Source organism: Pocillopora damicornis, chromosome 8 (assembly GCF_964200805.1).
Source record: "Pocillopora damicornis chromosome 8, jaPocDami1.2, whole genome shotgun sequence".
NCBI classification, from domain to species: Eukaryota; Metazoa; Cnidaria; class Anthozoa; order Scleractinia; family Pocilloporidae; genus Pocillopora; species Pocillopora damicornis.
The window spans coordinates 11,806,648-11,829,838 of record NC_142677.1 but is presented as its reverse complement, the minus strand read 5'-3'; the positions used below and the strand labels follow the sequence as shown (position 1 = coordinate 11,829,838).

Here is a 23,191-nt window from a genome sequence, read left to right as displayed (position 1 = left end):
TGACCTAATTGATCAGTCCATCCTAATATCAAAACTGAATCAACTGGACATTCCGAAGAGCGTTATTAACTGGATAGTTGACTTCCTTTCAAATAGGTCTCAGAGAGTTAAACTTGGCAATGACTGTTTCTCTGAGTGGAGCAAAGTGCCTGCCGGAGTACCACAGGGAACCAAACTGGGCCCCTGGCTTTTCCTTTTAATGATAAACGATTTGTCAGTTTCGCTCGACAATTTTAATCTGTGGAAATACGTTGACGATACGACGGTATCAGAAACCGTCCCGAAAGGAAAGATTAGTCACGCGCAAAGTGCAGTTGACCAAGTACAGTCCTGGTCTGAGGAAAATCTATTTCAATTGAATTGCGCAAAAACCAAAGAACTGTTGATCAGCTTTAGCCCTCAATACCCCCAATTTCCAAAAACCAACGTGGACGGGGAACTAATTGAATCTGTGCAGTGTGTTAAACTTCTTGGACTCAATATTAATTCAACTCTAACTTGGAACAACCATATTACAGAAATAATAAAGAAATCCAACTCAAAACACTATTTTTTGATTCAACTTAAGCGGGCTAAAGTACCTACAATCGATCTTGTAGCAATCTATTGCGCAACCATTAGGTCCTGCCTAGACTACACCTGCCCAGTGTTCCACCATGCACTTCCGAAATATCTACAAGTCGATCTGGAGAGAGTGCAGAAAAGAGCCCTCGCATGCATCTTCCCTGGAGCATCATACAAAGAAGCCCTCGATCAAGCAAACATCCCAAGCTTGAGAACCCACCAAGAACAGTTGACATCGACACTTTTCCGATCAGTTTTAGAAAACAAAAACAACAAAATTCATTCTTTAATCCCAAAAAGTTATCAGGCTAATTACAATTTTAGGAAACAGAGGAATTTCAATCTTAATCGTTGTAAGACCGACAGAGCGGCAACAAGTTTCATAAATATGTGTTGCAGAAACAGTTTGTACAATTAATTAATGTGAAGTTACGCAATTCAGTTTTATCTGCAATGTAATTTTAATAAAACATAGTCTATCTCTATCTCTCTCTGTTCTGTAAAAGGAAAGCAACGGGGGAAGCAAACGCCTACAAGCAACAGAAAGGAAAATCAAGCATGCAACCAACTCAAAATCCGTTTTCCTCGTCGAAGTCTTGCGTATGCACAGACGTCATTCAGCTCTGTCATCTTGTCATTGATTGACCGTCAATGCATGCAATCGCGTTACTCCAACACAGCGGTCCATCGTCAGGCATGCTCAGAGAGATCAATTTTGGCCGACCGCGCGACAATTTCCAGCGCAAAATTTTGCAGGAAAATGTAAAAGACAACCGCTGTTATGTGCAAGTACTGAAAATGAATTGGAATACTTATGTGTTTTCCGGAAAACAAACGTTGGGAAATGAAGAATTTGAGACTTTCCTGTTCATTCACCATTTTGTTTTGAATTTTTAAAACACCGTGACCACCTAATTTGCGCAGAGGTTCTTTGGCCTGAAAGTAATCAATCAAGTGGCCTCGTTTCAATGTTCTCACACCGTTGACTCATCCTTATTAGCAATAGGCAGTAATAAGCTCTAGTGGTTACGGGTAATCCTTTTCACTCGCGACTCATTGGAAAGGTCCGCGCACCGACCATCATCGCACCAAATAGCGAAGCTAGTAATACAATCGACGCACAACACTATCCACGATCAATCAATGACATTTAGTCGGACCGCAAGTGTCTGCCCAATCGAGCTGGAAATACAGTACAAAATGATTCCGCTTTTTTCTCGGCGAATAAATGAAGACTTTTAGAAAACGGAGAAATACCTCAGAAATAAAGAACGACAAAGAGTACCTACTCAGTTTGTTTGGAGTTCACTTCATCTTATGCACAGCATTTCATGAAACGCTATTTTATTTTTCAAAATTATTCAAACTTTTACGAAAGTAGCTTTAGATTTCCTTTTCTCGTGTCACAAAATTTTAGCACTTTTGGTCATCAAAAGACCAAGTTTTTTGAACCGGATGACAATCTTTCTAATAACCTAGAATTCCGTTGGAAACATATGCAGTAAAAGAAAGTAAAATGCATGCTATTTCAGTTGGCATGTAAGCATAAAAAAAGAATGAATGATCGACTTCTCTCCGGGCCAAGTTATTGGTTGGCAAATCTTCATCTTTTACCTTCATTTTTACCAACTTCAGACACAAATTCTGTACTTTATAAAATCCGGCCGTTTTTGATGATGTTCGTATTATTCTCTTCAGGTTAGTAACGTAGTAACAAAACATTCCCTGTTTGACCTTACTTGTTTACTTTTTTACCACGCTTTGCCGCGCTTTATTGTGATGAATAGGCGTTTTCTGTCCCATGTTCTGTTTCTCAGAATGCTTTCCGGCAACGCTGCTACCCATCCTCAGGTGAAAAGAAATCAAGATTTTGTCAGGATCATACGGGTTTTGTTCATGTTTTAAGAAATTATTTCTTTTAACACTTACCTACTATTAAAGATGATGCTCACAAACACAACTACCCCTCTGATCATGTTCAAACGCTTATTAAGAAACACTTTTCAAAAACTCGCTGTGTCCAATAAAGAGGAGTTCTCTTATGAAGCAAGAGTCAAAACAAAACTTTTTAATGCCAGCCACTGAGATAAAGATGATGTAAACCTGAATCAAGATGACAACTGGATTAGCTCAGTTGGTCAAGCCATGATCTTATTCAATTAAACTGGGTTTTTTCCACACTTCTCTAATTAATGTCATAGCAGTTTCGCGAAGTTGCCTACTGAGTAAGTAACAATATATTAAGTAATAATATATTTTGATAAAGGGGATGATTCTTTAAGTTGCAAATTTATGCGAGATGATGCAATTACAGTTGTCACAATTTCGGCTCTTAAGATAGAACGCTCTACTTCTCATTTAGACATTTATCTGTTTTAAATAAGATTACAGAAGGTTATAACAGGTGCTTTTGGTTCTGTAGTGTTACTGTGTTACCTGCCACTGATTTGCTTTTCGACCACTTCATGCGGACAAATTGTAGTTACCACATTGACACCAAAGTTTAAAGATGTGTTAAAACTGTTTTGCTAAGCACGTTTGGAGATTGTTCTCTCCATAGAATCTGCTTAACCTTCTTTTTCGACTTCATATTGAAAACATTGGAACTAAAAAATGGTGACTTCTTGAAACCTATAAAAAATTCAGTTATTTAGTCCTCTGTCTCTGATTTCCATTGAGTTAAACCCGGTTATTACTACACATGTTTTGCTGGTATGAATAGGGTATGTGCTTCTTTTTTTATCGGATGTTAGAGCACCAAAATGTTTCAAGTGTAATAGCTACGATGTACTTTACATCATAGCTAAACGATTAGCAGAAGTAAGATATGTATAGATATTTCAATTCTATCGGGTCGTTTGAAGAGTCCAGAGACCTTAAAATGATGTGCCCGTATAACAATGAATTGCTAAAAGAATTATTTTAAACTCTTTGTGTTATTTGTACAAAGTGCAACTTAAACTTTGATCATTCAACTCGACCGCACCGTTGTTAATGACAATGACTAACTAATAACTAACAATGAATTATTTGCCGAAATCGAAATGAATATTGTTGAAAAATCCTCAAGATAAATTCTTTTGTAATTTCGTTTTGTTGTTGAAACCATTCTGTAGATGAAGAAAGTTTTGCTCACCAAACTTAGTGGCATCTTTTGTGCTCTTCGGAGTTGAATTTTCTCCTATTGCGTTAATCAATTCTTTGGTGATATTATCAAAACGCGAGGCAGTGGGGTTAGGCTGTTTCCCTGATAAACACATCCGCCGTTCGTCGTTCGCCGGCAATTTCACTCCCTTCCACTGACTGAGGGCCTGAAAAAGGCTATGAAAGGAAGATGTTCTTTTACTACTCGTAAATAAAACCTTTATCACACTAAATAGCAATAAACTTTTGAGTCGCTGATAATGAAAGAACACCCCAATACCCGGTAGTTACTCTATTAAGCCGTTTTACAATTGCCGAGTACCTATGTTAAAATACTACCTCCAGATAAAAGCCTAAACATACCATCTATATTTCCTTTTTTCAGCTTTTCTTTTTTTTGCATCATCACCCCAGTTGAGCGATTATGACTGCGAACATCTGAAGCCCTAATTCTTAAAAGACACCTCAACATCCCGTTTTGAAACTAAATTAACTATTGTCGTTATTTCCGAACACTTTGATTGCACACTTTTTCCGCACATCTACCACCAATAATGAATTCTTTATTTCCCTTTTTAATAATTCAAGTCTACATTACAGAAAGAACTTATGCTACCAGCTGATATTAAGTACTAAGGCTAAGGCCTTTCCCCTGTAAAGTTTTAGTAAATCTGATTGTAAGGTTCAGCGGTAAACGTGTGACGTGCTTCAGTTTTAATTACCCATCATCCTTTAGTCACTGCCACAATAACGGAGTTTGCATTCGGGCGTTTTCACCAGTTTGTAGATAAAGAACGAGTCACAGTTTCGTACTTCAATGCTGGTATCCTATTTACAATTGTTGCCATCCCAGTTGAAACAAACTTGTCTGGATACCTAAACCAAAAAATTTTGGAATTAAAAAGAAAAATAAATGTCTAGTCACCACAAATATAATCTTATGTTAAAATCTGGCTGTGTCACAGAAGCGGATTGAAAACACTCAAGTTTTTTTTCTCGTATAACGTCATAAAGCCTGTGCCCTCACTGGTACAGAAATGTACAAAGAGAAGCTCTGTTTAGGAGCCCTGTTGTAAAATTTTATTTTTTCCTTTGAAGAAGTTGTGTGTTGCAAACTTTTTTCGGTAAATATCTGTACTTACAAACGTTTTTGCCAAAACGCGATTGGTTAAAATGTGTCGCGTGGTCGAATATGCCCTGGCTAAACCTGGAGATTATCTGGTTATATTCCTCCAGTGATATTCTCCAATTTTCAAACATTGCTTACAATGCGATGAAAGTCTTCTTTTAAAAGTTGATTTTAGCAGGAAAACGTTCTGCTATTGTTTCGTTAGAAGGGATAAATTTGTTTGTTAATGAAGTCGCGCTGGAAAGTCAACATCTGTTTCCGATGTGATCGTTTTGCTGCACGCACAGCAATAAAGAAAAAAGAGAAAGAGAGAATAAATGCATTCATTAGACTTAGAAATGTGCAGGTATATATGTTATTTGGCATCATCTGTTATCCGAAGTCCACAGCTTTCCTAATACTTCGCTCTTCGCAATCATTCGCTTCTCGGAACAAGTAAATTTTAATTTTTTAAATTAAACAGTCTTCCAGAACTATATTCTCTCGACTATGATATTAATTCTGTTAATAAGTTTATTATAATTTTTATATCGACAATCTTGTTTTTTTTTTTTGCCTGAACTTGACCGTAAGACTAAGAAATTCAAGGTAGAAAATCATTTTTTAAAGCGTAAACATCTCGAAGGTAATATGTGAACTCCGCTCTGCGTAGCTCAACGTGATTCGCAAGTTAAGTGCAAAAGCTTGAGGAAGGTAGAGATTGACAGCTCAGTAAGCGTCACCTTTATAAGCGGTGACCCACACTTTCCTAGAGAGATCTGAGCTAGTCCCGAGGTAATTAGTTGTACGTAAGAAAGAGAAGAATAAAGAAAACTTCAACTGAACAACATATGTTAGAAAGTAACTTCTAACAAAATTCAATGTACAAGAGATAGTAGTTTATAACCTCTTGATGTTATAAACTACTAATATCGTTTAATGATTTTTGCAGTGTTTCCATGTTTGTTCAATTATTTGAAAATATTTTTTTGCTCCCCATTATGGTGGAAACCAATTCAAATTACGGTACTGGTTTAGCCTAATGAATGAATGTGTATTTTCAACTCAAAAAATAGACACTTCCAAATTTGATGATGTCCTGAAGCCTCAGCGGCGTATTTTATTAGCAAAAGCTTTTATGTTCTTATTTATTGTGGATTACATAACAGATTATTCATTGACACTTGATATTTTCAAAAAATTTCAACAAGGGCATCATTGTAATAGTGTGGTTTGATCGTCCGGGTGATTGTAGTCCTGAGAAGGAATTTTGTCGGTAGTAACGATTGACGTTTTGACAACCTGAGGGAAAGTCATCATCAGAGTCAAATGAATTGTTGTTGTCGAATGTTCTGAGTCTTAACTCTGAGTTATATGGCTATTCCTCTCTAGTCGTGTAGTGCTTTGCATTCCAACTATTTGTTATAGTAGTAGATTAACTATTGTCGGCTGATTGATTAACTATTGTGGGCTGGTAGATTAACTATTGTCAGCTGGTAGAATAACTGTTGTCGGCTTGTAGATTAACTATTGTCACCTGGTAGAATAATTGTTGTCTGCTACCTATAGTAATGATATAACTAAAAACTTTGCACTTAACTTGCGAATCACGTTGAGCTACGCAGAGCGGAGTTCACATATTACCTTCGAGATGTTTACGCTTTACAAAATGATTTTCTACCTTGAATTTCTTAGTCTTACGGTCAAGTTCAGGCAAAAAAAAACAAGATTGTCGATATAAAAATTATAATAAACTTATTAACAGAATTGATATCATAGTCGAGGAGATATCCTAAGAGAATATAGTTCTGGAAGACTGTTACATAACGACAAAATAAACAGGAAATTCGGAGAAGAAAGGGCGTACCCAAGGTACCGCCTCCAAGAGAGCTACGTGCTATTCGTTTAATTTTTTTGATTATGAATTCAGTGCGGAGGATGAAAAGTACTATATGTTTACACCTAAAGTCACATCTAAGAAAAAGAGGTGTCGAGTTGAACAGTTTTTATTGTTTGTTTGTAAGTACAATAAAAACTTTGCTTTTTCATTTTACCCTATCACTGCAGTCTTGACATCATAAGCAACCAATAAGACGATGAAACGTTTCATGGCCAACGCCCGCTTACAAAACAAAACCGTCACTTTTCTGGAGGCTGGCAATTTGTCTTTGGAGGATTCCTTCGATCAGCCGAGGACCAGAGGTTGTCTCCTCTTTTTAAATGACTTTTTAGTCCACAATCAATGTGTAGCACTACAGATTTCGGTCAATTTTAACATTTCGTCTTTCATTTTGTGATAGGTTTGAGTACTGAATACTAACAGATTGACCAAGATCATTTTAGGTAAGTAATCAACGTCTGACGTTTTACTTTTGTAACCATTAGGCCTTTACACACGCAGGTTGTTTTATCCGTCGTGTATATCGTTTATATCTCCATGCACAGCAACTACGAAGTAAGTAATTAAGAGCTCCGCCATACTCCGAAGGATTTCTATTTTCAGTAGGAACGCAAAGCACTACACGTTCAGAGAGGAATAACTATATAACTCAGAAGTACTCTTGTTTTAAAGAAGAAAAATTCCTTCAATAGCGCTCGACGGTCGAGGTTTTTATCTAAAAGTCTTTAGCTGATGTTCACCCGTTGCGCTCATATAATCATACCATACTAACAAAAAATAATTGGTTCCATTACTTTTTCGTGCACCATGCATAATTCCATAATTTTACACAGTAAAAAGCCAATGAATTTAAATTGGCGAGGATGCTCCATGAATTTCTACAAAAAACACAACCTTGATACTCTTCTTAAACATCTTTAAGTTCAAACATCAAAATAATCCTCCCTTGTTTTTGCTTACCATTCAAATGAAATACGACCTATTTAAAAAGTTATTAAGGAGTACTTTCTTCTCAGAAGCATAATACTTAATTACAAAAAATGACCCATTACTATTATTTAGCCAAGAATCCTTATTGTGAATACTGATGATCATCCCGAAAACACATTCCTATCTTTAAGTGGCTTTTTTACCCGCATAATCCCCACTAGCCTCATATAACTCTGTTTTGAGTCCACGTACATGAGTATAAAGTTCGGGAAAAAGTTAAAAAAAATTAAAAAATAGAAAATAAAAAAAGAGTAAGGATCCTTTAAAAATAAAAAATAAAAAAAAAGGCTGAAAAGCTCAAAGAGAGAGGATGAGATCCAGTCAGCGACAAAATCAACTGCAACACAGGCGGAATAACACAGGCGGATAAAAGTTCTTAGGGGGTTAGAGGTATTGTTATAAAATTGGTGAATAACGTGTTTTTCAACCGTATCAATTTTTCTGTGAGTGCGGAAGACAGTAACGAGTAAGCTGCATTTTTACCTTCATTTACCCAGCGGAAATGTCTACCCGACGAATATCTACATTTCTGGTTTGCCTGTTGTTGGTTACTCTGATGGAAGAGGTAAAACCTGTGCTTGGAGGGAAAGGAGGAGGAAAATTTAAGAAGCTCTCGAACAGGGTGAAGGAACTGGAGGAGAGCATGGAGGAACTAGGAGAATGCAAAGAGGGTAAAATTTAACAATGAATACCTAATAATAAACTTGTAACCCGCTGTAGTTAAAAAAAACACTCTTAAAGAAATGGCAACTAAGATGGTTTTCTTTACGTTTTCACGACAACGCAGATTTAGAAATAAAATTAGATAAAAAAAACTGTTCTCCCTAATTAGGACAAAGTTGACAACGAATTAGCTGTATAATTTTACCTCTCGGCAGCTTATTGAAAACTGAAAACAAGTTTTCCATTCCGTTGCTCTTATATTTAAAGCATAGCTTCACTAAAGCGATTCATGGACCATTGTCGTAATTTATTTTCAGCTTGCTCGATGATCTTTGAACTGAAAGAGCGGCTCACTGCTGTAGAGGGTGAGATTGAAGAGCTGAAGAAAGAACCGCCAACAAACCCCCCTCCACTGGCTCCAGGTACATTTCTAATAGATTCATACATTTTCTCAGACCATGTTTGTCTTTTTTTATTTTTCTATTTATATTTTTGGCTATCTTAAATTACCTAGAACAACTATTGGCCCAAGGCATGTTCCGCTGGTCTTCTCCCTCCCCATTTTTATCAATTTGAGCCATCGCAGGTCATCGCAAATCCTCACAGAGGCATCTCCATCCCTAACCAACAAAATTCTAGTCAATGCTCGACGGTTACCACGAATTCCAGATTGTTTTTCTCCACCTAGACATGATTGATATGTGCCTAAATGTCCAATCAACTTGCTTGAAAAACTGAAAACGTCTCCGCTCGTCACGAATTGTTGCAGACTCAAATATAAAACCATAGTGACATCATGATAACATGGCAAAATTTTGGAAAAAATTGATAAGCAATGCCGTTTTTTGCCAAGGTTTAAATTATTCAAATAGCAAAATTAAGCTTTTAGTTTCTCTACCAACAGTCCTTTGACAGGGGCACAAAAAATTCTTTCATTCACAAAAATGAATTCATCTTGTGTACGCTGAGCCTCCATGATGTTGGCATGCGTGCTGAATGGTCTTCGGTGTTTTAACTAAAAAGTGGATAAAACCGCTTCTTTAAAAAAAATTCCGCCATTTTAATAAATGTACACTGTTGCTATGTATTGACAAGTGAGTTTGGGACACGCGCAGACATTTTTCAGCTCTGTTTTTGCCATATTGCAAATTAGAGTGTGAAGGCTACAAAGTTCTGGACAGCGCTGACAGGAAGAATACCTACGGTATGGGCAATGAAGCATGTGACGACGAAATAGAAGAAGCGTGGTACCGCTTCACCGGAGCCGCAGGCTCAAAGATGCCAGAGTCACCACCAAATAAAAACACGTGTGGCACGGATGCACCGGGGTGGCTGAATGGACGACATCCGTCTGTTGCCGAGGGAAAGGTGCACTGATCACTCTTACAAAAATTACTTTTTTTTTCTGGGTAATTCATAGAAACAAACATTAGCCTCCGTTTGGCGCGAATTTATTCTCGAAAATTTACCCATGGACATTACTTGTTCCGAGAAGCGAATGATTGCGAAGAGCGAAGTATTAGGAAAGCTGTGGACTTCGGATAACAGATGATGCCAAATAACATATATACCTGCACATTTCTAAGTCTAAAGAATGCATTTATTCTCTCTTTCTCTTTTTTCTTTATTGCTGTGCGCGGAACAAAACGATCACATCGGAAACAGATGTTGACTTTCCAGCGCGACTTCATTAACAAACAAATTTATCCCTTCTAACGAAACAATAGCAGAACGTTTTCCTGCTAAAATCAACTTTTAAAAGAAGACTTTCATCGCATTGTAAGCAATGTTTGAAAATTGGAGAATATCACTGGAGGAATATAACCAGATAATCTCCAGGTTTAGCCAGGGCATATTCGACCACGCGACACATTTTAACCAATCGCGTTTTGGCAAAAACGTTTGTAAGTACAGATATTTACCGAAAAAAGTTTGCAACACACAACTTCTTCAAAGGAAAAAATAAAATTTTACAACAGGGCTCCTAAACAGAGCTTCTCTTTGTACATTTCTGTACCAGTGAGGGCACAGGCTTTATGACGTTATACGAGAAAAAAAACTTGAGTGTTTTCAATCCGCTTCTGTGACACAGCCAGATTTTAACATAAGATTATATTTGTGGTGACTAGACATTTATTTTTCTTTTTAATTCCAAAATTTTTTGGTTTAGGTATCCAGACAAGTTTGTTTCAACTGGGATGGCAACAATTGTAAATAGGATACCAGCATTAAAGTACGAAACTACGACTCTTTCTTTGTCTACAAACTGGTGAAAACGCCCACTTGCACTCTCCGTTATTGTGGCAGTGACTAAAGGATGATGGGTAATTAAAACTGAAGCACGTCACACGTTTACCGCTGAACCTTACAATCAGATTTACTAAAACTTTACAGGGGAAAGGCCTTAGCCTTAGTACTTAATATCAGCTGGTAGCATAAGTTCTTTCTGTAATGTAGACTTGAATTATTAAAAAGGGAAATAAAGAATTCATTATTGGTGGTAGATGTGCGGAAAAAGTGTGCAATAAAAGTGTTCGGGAATAACGACAATAGTTAATTTAGTTTCAAAACGGGATGTTGAGGTGTCTTTTAAGAATTAGGGCTTCAGATGTTCGCAGTCATAATCGCTCAACTGGGGTGATGATGCAAAAAAAAGAAAAGCTAAAAAAAGGAAATATAGATGGTATGTTTAGGCTTTTATCTGGAGGTAGTATTTTAACATAGGTACTCGGCAATTGTAAAACGGCTTAATAGAGTAACTACCGGGTATTGGGGTGTTCTTTCATTATCAGCGACTCAAAAGTTTATTGCTATTTAGTGTGATAAAGGTTTTATTTACGAGTAGTAAAAGAATATCTTCCTTTCATAGCCTTTTTCAGGCCCTCAGTCAGTGGAAGGGAGTGAAATTGCGACCCGATAGAATTGAAATATCTATACATATCTTACTTCTGCTAATCGTTTAGCTATGATGTAAAGTACATCGTAGCTATTACACTTGAAACATTTTGGTGCTCTAACATCCGATAACAAAAGAAGCACATACCCTATTCATACCAGCAAAACATGTGTAGTAAAAACCGGGTTTAACTCAATGAAAATCAGAGACAGAGGACTAAATAACTGAATTTTTTCATAGGTTTCAAGAAGTCACTATTTTTTAGTTCCAATGTTTTCAATTTGAAGTCGAAAAAGAAGGTTAAGCAGATTCTATGGAGAGAACAATCTCCAAACGTGCTTAGCAAAACAGTTTTAACACATCTTTAAACTTTGGTGTCAATGTGGTAACTACAATTTGTTCGCATGAAGTGGTCGAAAAGCAAATCAGTGGCAGGTAACACAGTAACACTACAGAACCAAAATGCACCTGTTATAACCTTCTGTAATCTTATTTAAAACAGATAAATGTCTAAATGAGAAGTAGAGCGTTCTATCTTAAGAGCCGCATCATCGTCGCATAAATTTGCAACTTAAAGAATCATCCCCTTTATCAAACTACCATTACTTAATATATTGTTACTTACTCAGTAGACAACTTCGCGAAACTTCTATGACATTAATTAGAGAAGTGTGGAAAAAACCCAGTTTAATCGAATAAGATCATGGCTTGACCAACTGAGCTAATCCAGTTGTCATCTTGATTCAGGTTTACATCATCTTTATCTCAGTGGCTGGCATTAAAAAGTTTTGTTTTGACTCTTGCTTCATAAGAGAACTCCTCTTCATTAGACACAGCGAGTTTTTGAAAAGTGTTTCTTAATAAGCGTTTGAACATGATCAGAGGGGTAGTTGTGTTTGTGAGCATCATCTTCAATAGTAGGTAAGTGTTAAAAGAAATAATTTCTTAAAACATGAACAAAACCCGTATGATCCTGACAAAATCTTGATTTCTTTTCACCTGAGGATGGGTAGCAGCGTTGCCGGAAAGCATTCTGAGAAACAGAACATGGGACAGAAAACGCCTATTCATCACAATAAAGCGCGGCAAAGCGTGGTAAAAAAGTAAACAAGTAAGGTCAAACAGGGAATGTTTTGTTACTACGTTACTAACCTGAAGAGAATAATACGAACATCATCAAAAACTGCCGGTACAGAACAGAAGTACAGAATTTGTGTCTGAAGTTGGTAAAAATGAAGGTAAAAGATGAAGATTTGCCAACCAATAATTTGGCCCGGAGAGAAGTCGATCATTCATTCTTTTTTTATGCTTACATGCCAACTGAAATAGCATGCATTTTACTTTCTTTTACTGCATATGTTTCCAACGGAATTCTAGGTTATTAGAAAGATTGTCATCCGGTTCAAAAAACTTGGTCTTTTGATGACCAAAAGTGCTAAAATTTTGTGACACGAGAAAAGGAAATCTAAAGCTACTTTCGTAAAAGTTTGAATAATTTTGAAAATAAAATAGCGTTTCATGAAATGCTGTGCATAAGATGAAGTGAACTCCAAACAAACTGAGCAGGTACTCTTTGTCGTTATTCATTTCTGAGGTACCGTATTTACCCGTGTATAATGCGCACTTTTTTTTCCATAAAAACAAGCATCAAAATCGCGGTGCGTACTATACACGGATTCTATTGTTTGTCAAGCACGTCCTAATTTGCACACGTTTAAAACGCAACAAAGAAAGTAAAAGTGCACGGATCGGTGGCCTGGGGAGGAGAAAGAGCTTGCTTGTTTACGACTCGAAGCTCACATGACAGATACTGTGAACACTTCCTTCAAACGCGAACTTCCCTTCTCCAGTCGCTCGATGTATCTTTGAACAAACCATTTAGAGATGGAGTCCGAAAGGAGTGGATGGCTGATGGAATTCGCGAACTTACTGGACGACAAAAAAAGGCTTCGGAGGAACTGATCTGTTCGTATATTTCACAAGCGTAGGAAGGCATTCCATCAGAAATGATCGCTGCCTCTCTCTGAAGTGTGGGATCACAAACAATTCGAATGGATCACAAGATGAATTGGTTTACAATTCAACTGAGATCACTGATGAACTTGAGGATTCAGTCATCGAAAACCTATTCGAATCGGACTGTGAGTCGGTTTAAAGACACTGAACATTTTACTTAAATCACGCAATTGTAATGCAGTAATTATATTCAAGCTACCAGCAGTACTGTGAGTAGAAATAATGTTTATGAACGGCTGTTATGATAATAATTCAAGTTGTGAATTTAGGTATATTAGTAAGGACTTCAAGTTACAACATTTATAAAACGTTTGACTGTTACTGAATAGAAAAGCTTGTAAATAGGTGCTCGGTGCGTTCGATATTTGTAGTAGCAACTAGTTAGAAATTGTTGTAAACATATTATTGATGAATTCCCAGCTCTTGTTAATTAAGTGAAAAAATGAAAGTTTTAATTCTTGGTATTTGTCATGAAATCTTTTTTTTCGGAAAAAAAAGGTCAAAAATTAGGGTGCATATTATACACAGGAGCGCATTATACACGGGTAAATACGGTATTTCTCCGTTTTCTAAAAGTCTTCATTTATTCGCCGCGAAAAAAGCGGAATCATTTTGTATTGTATTTCCAGCTCGATTGGGCAGGCACTTGCGGTCCGACTAAATGTCATTGATTGATCGTGGATAGTGTTGTGCGTCGATTGTATTACTAGCTTCGCTATTTGGTGCGATGATGGTCGGTGCACGGACCTTTCCAATGAGTCGCGAGTGAAAAGGGTCACCCGTAACCACTAGAGCTTATTACTGCCTATTGCTAATAAGGATGAGTCAACAGTAAATTCTCTATGCGGTTTTCGAGGAAAGGATACATTTCCGGAGATGCAAAGTGATTAACGCAGCAGTCAGACGTTTGCGTTTGTGAGAACATTGAAACGAGGCCACTTGATTGATTACTTTCAGGCCAAAGAAGCTCTGCGTAAATTAGGTGGTCACGGTGTTTTTAAAATTCAAAACAAAATGGTGAATGAACAGGAAAAGTCTCAAATTCTTCATTTCCCAACGTTTGTTTTCCTTTGCGGATCCACATAAGTATTCCATAACAGCGGTTGTCTTTTACATTTTCCTGCAAAATTTTGCGCTGGAAATTGTCGCGCGGTCGGCCAAAATTGATCTCTCTGAGCATGCCTGACGATGGACCGCTGTGTTGGAGTAACACGATTGCATGCATTGACGGTCAATCAATGACAAGATGACAGAGCTGAATGACGTCTGTGCATACGCAAGACTTCGACGAGGAAAACGGATTTTGAGTTGGTTGCATGCTTGATTTTCCATTCTGTTGCTTGTAGGCGTTTGCTTCCCCCGTTGCTTTCCTTTTACAGAACAACCTCCAAAATCTTTGTACACCCCCTAAAAATTTCAAAAATTCATTTCTCCTTAAAAACACCGGAAATAGGAAAATTCCTTCAACGACAAAAAAATTCCTGGGTTTTAAATGCTAGCCCCTTTTTTCTCCGCAAACTTCGCTGAATCTTGAATCTCGAGCGCTTGAGCCCGCGTTATTGATCGCATACCTGCGACGTAGCTTTTCGTCATTCAGCTCTGCCTGACACCATCGAATCACTTGGCAACCATATGGTGAATTTTTGAAGTTAGAAGGATCTTTGTTAACGACTTCCCTTCTCCTCGTTCTTCCAGCTCCAAACTATCTGACAGGATCAGATAACGTACCTGCTGGAACGACCAACGTGAAACAACCCGGAGATTCACACATCTGCTATTCAGGCCATCGTTAAACACGTTGCAGGTTTCACAAACAACAAGGTTTTCTTCCCTCGTAGTAAGTACCTGGTCAGTGGTGATATTGCAACAAGTGGCTTAATGGAATTGCATGGAACCCAGCGTGGTATTGCAGTTATCAAGGCATCGATTCTGTAAGGCATAGAAATACACAATGCTTCACCAGTGAAGTGTGTTTCAAACTGCCCCGCTTTCAAAGATGGATGCCCGTTCGAAAACCTGAAGACCATGGGTGAGTACGTGGACAAACTGACCCAAATACGAGACAAAAGCAGTTGTAAAGGTCGCGCAGCATTCCAAAAGTTGAAAGAGTTACGCGGGTTGCGCTTATCAGTATTCGCTTGCCACACGTGAGATGGCCTACATGCGTGCCCTAGCTTGTGCATTAGAAGGACGGGCCAAGAGAGAATCTAACAATGGAAGATCTGCGGCGTCGGCTTCGCACTATTCAGCACCCGAGTTACTCAGTAGCTTCATATGTTGCTGACTTAAAACAAAATTGCCTACATACAGGAATATATGTGATACTGCTCACTATTGAGCAAGTTGCAACCTTTCGCCGCATTTTCTTGGAGTAACCTTAACTACTTTAAGAATCGATTGCATGCAAAACGGCCCTCGAGGCCACTAAACTAAGAAGATATGTGATATTCGTAGATAGCAGTGTGACTATAATACCCTATGTCTGTTCAATTTCGTAAATGAATTTATCTGAAGATACAACCGACGCTGACCCCTAAAAGCACTAGAAATAATGCTCGTGGTGCAATTTTTGAAAATATCAAGTTTCGATGAATAATCTATTATGAAATCCACAATAGAAACGAAAATAAAAGGTTTTACTAATAAAATACGCCATTGGGGCGCTAAGATATCATCAAATTTGGAAAATTATATTTTTTTAGTTGAAAATATACATTGATAACAAATCTGATTTTAGGCTAAACCAATACCGTAAATTTGAATTGGTTTCCACCATAATAGGAAGCAAAATAATACTTCCAAAACATGCACAAAGAAGGAAACCGCGAAAATCATGAAACGATATTACACACTAAGAGATTACAAAATGTAATCTCTTGTACACTGAGTTTTTATTGTTTCATTTTAAATACAAAATTTGTTATTTCATGCTACCCTATCACTGCAGTCTTGACATCATAAGCAACCAATTAGACTATGAAACGTTTCATGGCCAACGCCCGCTTACAAAACAAAACGTTCTCTTTATTCGAGGCTGGCAATTTTTCTTTGAAGGACCTTCGATCAGCCGAGGACCAGAGGTTGTCATTTATGATCTTTTTCTCTTATTAACTGACTTTTTAATCCACAATCAATGTGTAACGCTGCAGATTTCGGTCAATTTTAACATCTCGTCTCTCTTTATGTGATAGGTTTGAGTATTGAAGACTAACAGATTGGCCAAGATCATTTCGGGTATGTATACGCATAGGCAGGTTTTTTGCGTACGCTGGTTGTTTTATCGGTCGCGTATACCGTTTATATCTTCATGCACAGCAACTACGAAGTAAGTAATTAAGATCTCTGCCATATTACGAACGATTTCTATTTTCAGTTTAAATGCAAAGCACTCCACGATCAGTTTAGGTCATGTCAGTTTGCCATGTGATTTGGCTTTTTCAGTCCACAGTTACTCTGAAAGTTGAAAATTGAAAAAAAAAAAGAGTTAAAACAGTGAATTCTAAATATTTCGCCTTTTTTCTTTTTCTTTTACATTCCATAGTGTGTTTGATTAGATGGAATAGAGCAATGAAATTGACGAGTATTTTCTTCCTAAATGACCATCAGCTTTGACGCAACTGTTTACTCTCTTTTTTCATGGAATAGCTATATAACTCAGAAGTACACTCCTTTTAAAGAAAAAAAATTCCTTCAATAGTGCTCGTCGGCCGAGGTCACGGTTTTCATCTAAAAGTCTTTGGCTGATGCTCACCCGTTGCGCACATATAATAATACCATACTAACAAAAAAATAATTGGTTCCATAATTTTCTCTTGCACCATGAATAATTCCAAAATTTCCCACAGTAAAAGGTGAATGAATTTAAATTGACGAGGATGCTCCATGAATTTCTACAAAAAACACAACCTTGATACTGATCTTAAACATTTTTAAGTTCAAACATCAAAATAATCCTCCCTTGTTTTTGCTTATCATTCAAATGAAATACGACTAATTTAAAAAGTTACTAAGGAATAGTTTCACTTCTCACAAGCATGATACTTACAAACAATGAACCGTTACGAACAAGACTATTATTTAGCAATCCCCACTGTGAAGTCTTTGCTCTATACAGCGCCAACATGCCAAATTTTAAAATTAAAACAAAGAGGAAAATTCTAAAGAATGAAATCACCAAGGCGAATTTACTGTTCTGCTCATTACTGCAAGGATAAACGAGCGGGGATAACTACTATCAGCATTGCTTTAAATTGTGCTGCTTTTAAAACACCAAGATGCATGCATACACGTTCTCAGACAGCGTCCCGAGCAAAATTGATTGAATGCTACGCGTGACGATCAGGTATCAACAAATACATTTGTATCCCGAAATTCATACTGAAACAGATGATCATCGCGAAAAAATACATTCTTTTATTTTTTTTTTCAGAGGGTACAGTAACGAATCCTGCAATCTAATTGGTTCTTAGTGCGGTCCGTATTTTCCTATCTCTGCCCATGGGCAACAGTAACGCTTTCGTGAGTCGCCGAGTACATCCCCATTTTTGGTGCCATTTTTCATAAATATATGTCGTTTCTCCGGCTGGGCAGTATTTTTAAGCAAAGACGTCGGTCACTGCTTCAAGCTGGTAAATAACTTATTAATCCTCTCTTTTCTCCCTCTCAAATCACTTTGGTTGACAGAGAAATATTGGTTTCAAATTAAATTTGTATTAGTACCAATGTCATTAAATTGGTTGGCAAGCGGCCTAAAAACAGTCTGTAATTAATTTTAATCCTTCACAAAACTGAAGTACCTAGAAAGTTAAAAAGTGAGGTATTTTTTTACAATTGAATTGATCGATGGAACTTTCATTCATTTAATATCTGAATTCTCTCAAACAATTTGTTCGTAGTGAAAGGGCGAGCGAAATTTTCAGTTCTACTAGCTACGAAGAAGTCTTCGGTGAGTCTTTCCAAGTCCCGGCGTTCAACCTGGATATTTGTACCGTAAATTGCACAACAGAAAATGCAGGAATTCAATAAGAAAAGGCCGCATTAAATCCCCTTGTTTCTAGTTGAAGTGTCTCATTCGAATTTAGTTTTTGTGGAGGAAAGACCAGATTTACACACGCCATTGCAGCAAACAAACGAGCAAACACTCACAACGTCAAAATGAAAAATTTGAATTTACTTACGACTACCTTCCTTGCCATTTACTTACTGAACAGAGGTAAATATTCGTACATTAATCGTCGATGAGACTGAATAATACTTTCCGTAAGATTGAAGAAAACATTGCTGCCACAATCCTTGCCAAACTAGTTCCGTTGTTTTTACAAAAGTGTACTTGCGGTTTGTTTTTTCTTACGCGCTCTCTAATTGACAGGTGTCAGATTGTGACATATAGTTGTAAAAATAATGTGTCAAAGTTTGTTTGGAAACCTTTTAAATCACCTTTATCGTTACGCAAATGAAAAATGTTTCGGTGAAGCCTCTCTCTTTAATTTGCATGACCTCTATTTTAACTACCATTTACTCGCTCAAAAATTGTTCAGTTTACGGAAGATCTTGCTGTAATCACAGCCCTAAATCATTGGGGTTCCTTTGGAATGAATTTCGTCAGTTTTCAGGAAAAAAAAATAAAGATGTCTTTCACTAGCCTAACTCGGTCCGTGTTGGGAAAAACTGTGCCTGAGGTCGTGAGTACCGCCCGAGGCCGTAGGCTGGGGAATAACACATATATCTTTAAGTGGCTTATTTACCCACATAGTCCCCAATAGCCTCTTATAAATCTGTATAAGTCCACGGACATGAGTATCAAGTTCGGAAAAAAGTTAAAAAAGAAAAAGTAAGGATCCTTTAAAAAAAAAAAAAATAATAATGAAAAATAAAAAAAAAGGCTTAAAAACTCAAAGAGAGAGAGGATGAGATCCAGTCAGCCACAAAATCGATTGCAAGATCTGAGAATGGCCTGGGCGGTTAGAGGCTCCCAGTGAGTTAAAAGTATTGTCCTATTTCTTACCCCCAGCAAAGCAAGTAATGAAAAATAAAATTGGTAAATAACGTGTTTTCCAACGTCACTAAACTGTCAAAATAGTGTGAGGCACCCCACCAAATTTTCTGTGAGTGCGGAAGACAATACCGGGTAAACTGTGTTTTTATCTTAAATTTACCCAGCGAAAATGTCTACCCGACTAACATCTGCATTTCTGGTTTGCCTGTTGTTGGTTACTCTGATGGAAGAGGCAAAACCTGTACTTGGAGGGAAAGGAGGAGGAAAATTTTCGAAACTATCGAACAGGGTAAAGGGAACTGGAGGAGAGCATGGAGGAACTAGGAGAATGCAAAGAAGGTAAAATTTAACAATGAATACCTAGTAATAAACTTGTGACCCTCTGTATTTGAAAAAAAAAACCCTCTGAAAGAAATTGCGACTAAGATGGTTTTCTTTAGGCTTTTCACGACAACACAGATTTAGAAATAAAATTAGGTAAAAAAAAACCTGTTCTTCCTAATAAGGACAAAATTGACAACGAATTAGTAGTGTAATTTTACTTCTCGGCGGCTTATTGAAAATAGAAAATAAGTTTTCCATTTAGTTGCTCCTACATTTAAAGCGTAACTTCACTAAAGCGATTCATGGATCATTGTCGTAATTTATTTTCAGCTTGCTCGATGATCTCTGAACTAAAAGAGCGGCTCACTGCTGTAGAGGGAGAGATTGAAGAGCTGAAGAAAGAACCGCCGACAAACCCCCCAACAAACCCCCCTCCACTGGCTCCAGGTACATTTCGGAACATTTTCTTCAAGTCAATACCTCAAACCATGTTTGTCTTTTTATATTTTTATATTTAAGTTTTTTGCTATCTTAAATTACCCAGAAGAACAATTGGCCTAAAGCAGGTTCCGTTGGTCTTCTCCCTCCCCATTTTCAGCAATTTGAGCCATCGCAGGTCATCACATAGAGGCATATCTATCCCTAACCAACAAAATTCTAGTCAATACTCGATGGTTACCACGAATTCTAGATTGTTTTTCTCCACCTACACATGGTTGATATGTGTCTAAATGTCCAATCAACTTGCTTGAAAAACTGATAAACGTCTCCGCTCGTCACGATTTTTGCGGACTCAAATATAAAACTATAGTGACATCATGATAATATAGCAAAGTTTTGGAAAAGATTGATAAGCGACGCCGTTTTTTGCCCAGGTATAAACAATTCAGGTAGCAAGATAAAGCTTTTAATTTTTCTATCAACAGTCCTTTGACAGGGGCACAAAAAATGTTTTCATTCACAAAATGACGTTGAGGCTCCATGATGTTGACATGCGTGCTGAGTGGTCTTTAGCACGCATAAAAATTGGATATCACCGCTTTTTTAAAAAAATTCCCGCCATTTTAACAAATGTTCACTGTTGCTATGTATTGACAAGTGAGTTTGGGACACGCGCAGACATTTTTCAGCTCTGTTTTTGCCATATTGCAAATAAGAGTGTGAAGGCTACAAAGTTCTGGACAGCGCTGACAGGAAGAATACCTACGGTATGGGCAATGCAGCATGTGACAACGACATTGAAGAAGCGTGGTACCGCTTCACCGGAGCCGCAGGCTCAAAGATGCCAGAGTCACTACCAAATAAAAACACGTGTGGCACGCATACACCGGGGTGGCTGAATGAACGACATCCATCTGTTGCCGAGGGAAAGGTGCACAGATCACATTTCTTACAACAGTAAAATTTTTTTCTGGGTAATTCATATGAATGAATTCAAGACTCCGTTTGGCGGGAAATTATTCTCCGGTGTTTGCCCACGAACATTATTTGTTCCGAGAAGAAAATTATTTTCGAAGAGCGAAGCTTTAGGAAAGCTGTGGACTTCGGATAACAGATGATGCCGAAGGATATGTAAACGAGCACATTTGTAAGCCAAATGAACGCATTTATTCTCTCTTTCTCTTTTTTCTTTATTACTGTGCGCGTAACAAAACGATCACTTCGAAAACAGATGTTGATTTTCCACCAATTGGTTAATAAGAAAATTTATTCCTTCTAATGAAACAACAGCAGAACGCTCTCCAACTAAAATCAACTTTTAAAGGAAGACTTTCATTGCATTGAAAGCAATGTTTGAAAATTGGAGAATATCACTGGGGGAATATCACTGGGGGAATATCACTGGGAGAATATCACTGGGGGAATATCACTGGGGGAATATCACTGGGGGAATATCACTGGGGGAATATCACTGGGGGAATATCACTTCGTACATTTCTGTACCAGTGAGAACACAGGCTTTATGACGTTATATGGGAAAAAAAAACCTGAGTGTTTTCAATCGGCTTTTATGAAAATTTTTGTTTTCAATCATGACACAGCGTAACATATATCTTAATTCTATCATAAGACTATATTTGTGGTGACTAGACATTTATTTATCTTTTCAATTCCAATGTTTTTCGGTTTAGGTATCCAGACAAGTCTGTTTCAACTGGGATGGCAACAATTGTAACTGGCAAGCCGGCATTGAAGTACGAAACTGTGACTCGTTCTTTGTCTACAAACTGGTGAAATCGCCCGGTTGCCAACTCCGTTATTGTGGCAGTGACTAACGGATGATGGGCAATTAAAACTGAAGCATGTCACACGCTTACGGCTGAGCCTTACACTCCAACACAAGAACTTTACAGGGGAAAGGGGACGTATACTTATATCAGCCTTAGCACTTGATATCAGCTGGTAGCAGAAGTTCATTCTGTAATGTGGACTTGAATGATTGAAAAGAGAAATAAAGAATTCATTATTGGTGGTAGATGTGCGGAAAAAGTGTGCAATAAAAGTGTTCGGGAATCACGACAATCTTCTAATTAAATTTCAAAACGTGATAATGACGTGTCTTTTCAGAATTAGGGCTTCAGGTGTTCGCAGTCATCTTCGCTCATCTGCAGTGATAATGTGAAAATAAAGTAGAAAAAAAAAGTAAACATAAATGGTATGTTTATGCTTTTATCTGGAGATAGTATTTAATAAAGGTACTCGGCAATTGAAAAACGGCTCAATAGAGTTAACTACCGGGTATTGGAGTGTTCTTTCATTATCAGCGACTCAAAAGTTTATTGCTATTTCGTGTGATAAACGTTTTGGAGTAGCAAAAGGACATATTCCTTTTATTATGTTTATCAGGGCAACAGCCTAAACCCACTGCCTCCAGTTTAGGTAATGTTACCAAAGAAATGATTAACGCAATAGAAAAAATTCAACTCGGAAGAGAACAAAAGATGCCAATAAGTTTTGTGTAACACTTTGCAAAAATAAGGTATGAAGTTTTGGCTGCTATATAAATACTTGTGGAAACTGGCTGCTTATCTTCGAGTAATCAAACCATTGTAACAAAATATGAGCAAAGCTCTCTGTATTTATAGGATGGTTTTAACAACAAACGAATTTACAAAAGAATTTATCTCGAGGATTATTCAACAATATTCATTTCACTTTCGGCAAATAATTGTTAATCATTGTCACTAACAACGGCGTGGTCAAGTTCAATTACCGAAGTTTAATTTGCACTTTGTAAAAGTAAGAAAAATAATGCGTTTAGCAAAACAGCTTTAACACATCTGAAACACATCTTTAAAATTTTGGTGTAAATGGGGATATTTTTAAGATACTATACTCGGGAAACAACTACGCGAAACTGCTTTGACATTCAGACATGGTTTGATGCTACTTTGGTTTTAGATTGATTGAATGTAACCGAGAGGTTACAATTCATAGACCCAACGTTTCGACACACCTGTCTAGTGCCTTCATCAGGGATGATTTAAACGCTGCAACAAGAGGTCCTTTTAGACGCTCACTAATTAGCTACCCCATTCACTTGATGAAATCTGAAAAGAGCATATCAGGAGAATATTTCTTTTATTTTGA

The 23,191-nt window shown here is 37.4% G+C and overlaps 1 protein-coding gene across 3 annotated transcripts; it reads left to right on the top strand.

The window, feature by feature from the left end:
* Positions 1 to 7,802: 7,802 nt before the first annotated feature.
* On the top strand, positions 7,803 to 22,315 carry LOC113682498 (pancreatic secretory granule membrane major glycoprotein GP2). Of its 3 annotated transcripts, none has more exons than XM_089181141.1 (4): positions 7,803 to 8,377; positions 8,687 to 8,791; positions 9,523 to 9,737; positions 10,540 to 10,871. In XM_089181141.1, exons 1-4 carry the CDS (start codon positions 8,209 to 8,211, stop codon positions 10,585 to 10,587), a joined length of 537 nt encoding a protein of 178 aa, XP_089037267.1. In that variant the 5' UTR covers positions 7,803 to 8,208; the 3' UTR covers positions 10,588 to 10,871. The 3 variants fall into 3 exon arrangements, with proteins under 3 accessions (XP_089037267.1, XP_089037266.1, XP_089037268.1); XM_089181140.1 differs by lacking the exons at positions 8,687 to 8,791; positions 9,523 to 9,737; positions 10,540 to 10,871 and adding exons at positions 19,931 to 20,047; positions 20,758 to 20,972; positions 21,733 to 22,315 and having other exon boundaries at positions 7,829 to 8,377; XM_089181142.1 differs by lacking the exons at positions 7,803 to 8,377; positions 8,687 to 8,791; positions 9,523 to 9,737; positions 10,540 to 10,871 and adding exons at positions 19,441 to 19,615; positions 19,931 to 20,047; positions 20,758 to 20,972; positions 21,733 to 22,090.
* The last annotated feature ends 876 nt before the right edge of the window (positions 22,316 to 23,191 follow it).

What these genes read in the sequence shown, in the direction of transcription:
- LOC113682498 (XM_089181140.1), top strand. Translation starts at nt 8,209, where the DNA reads ATGTCTACCCGACGAATATCTACATTTCTGGTTTGCCTGTTGTTGGTT. An exon ending in CCCCCCTCCACTGGCTCCAG is followed by an intron (nt 20,048 to 20,757) that starts GTACATTTCGGA and finishes ATTGCAAATAAG; the next exon opens with AGTGTGAAGGCTACAAAGTT. An exon ending in CATCTGTTGCCGAGGGAAAG is followed by an intron (nt 20,973 to 21,732) that starts GTGCACAGATCA and finishes TTTTCGGTTTAG; the next exon opens with GTATCCAGACAAGTCTGTTT.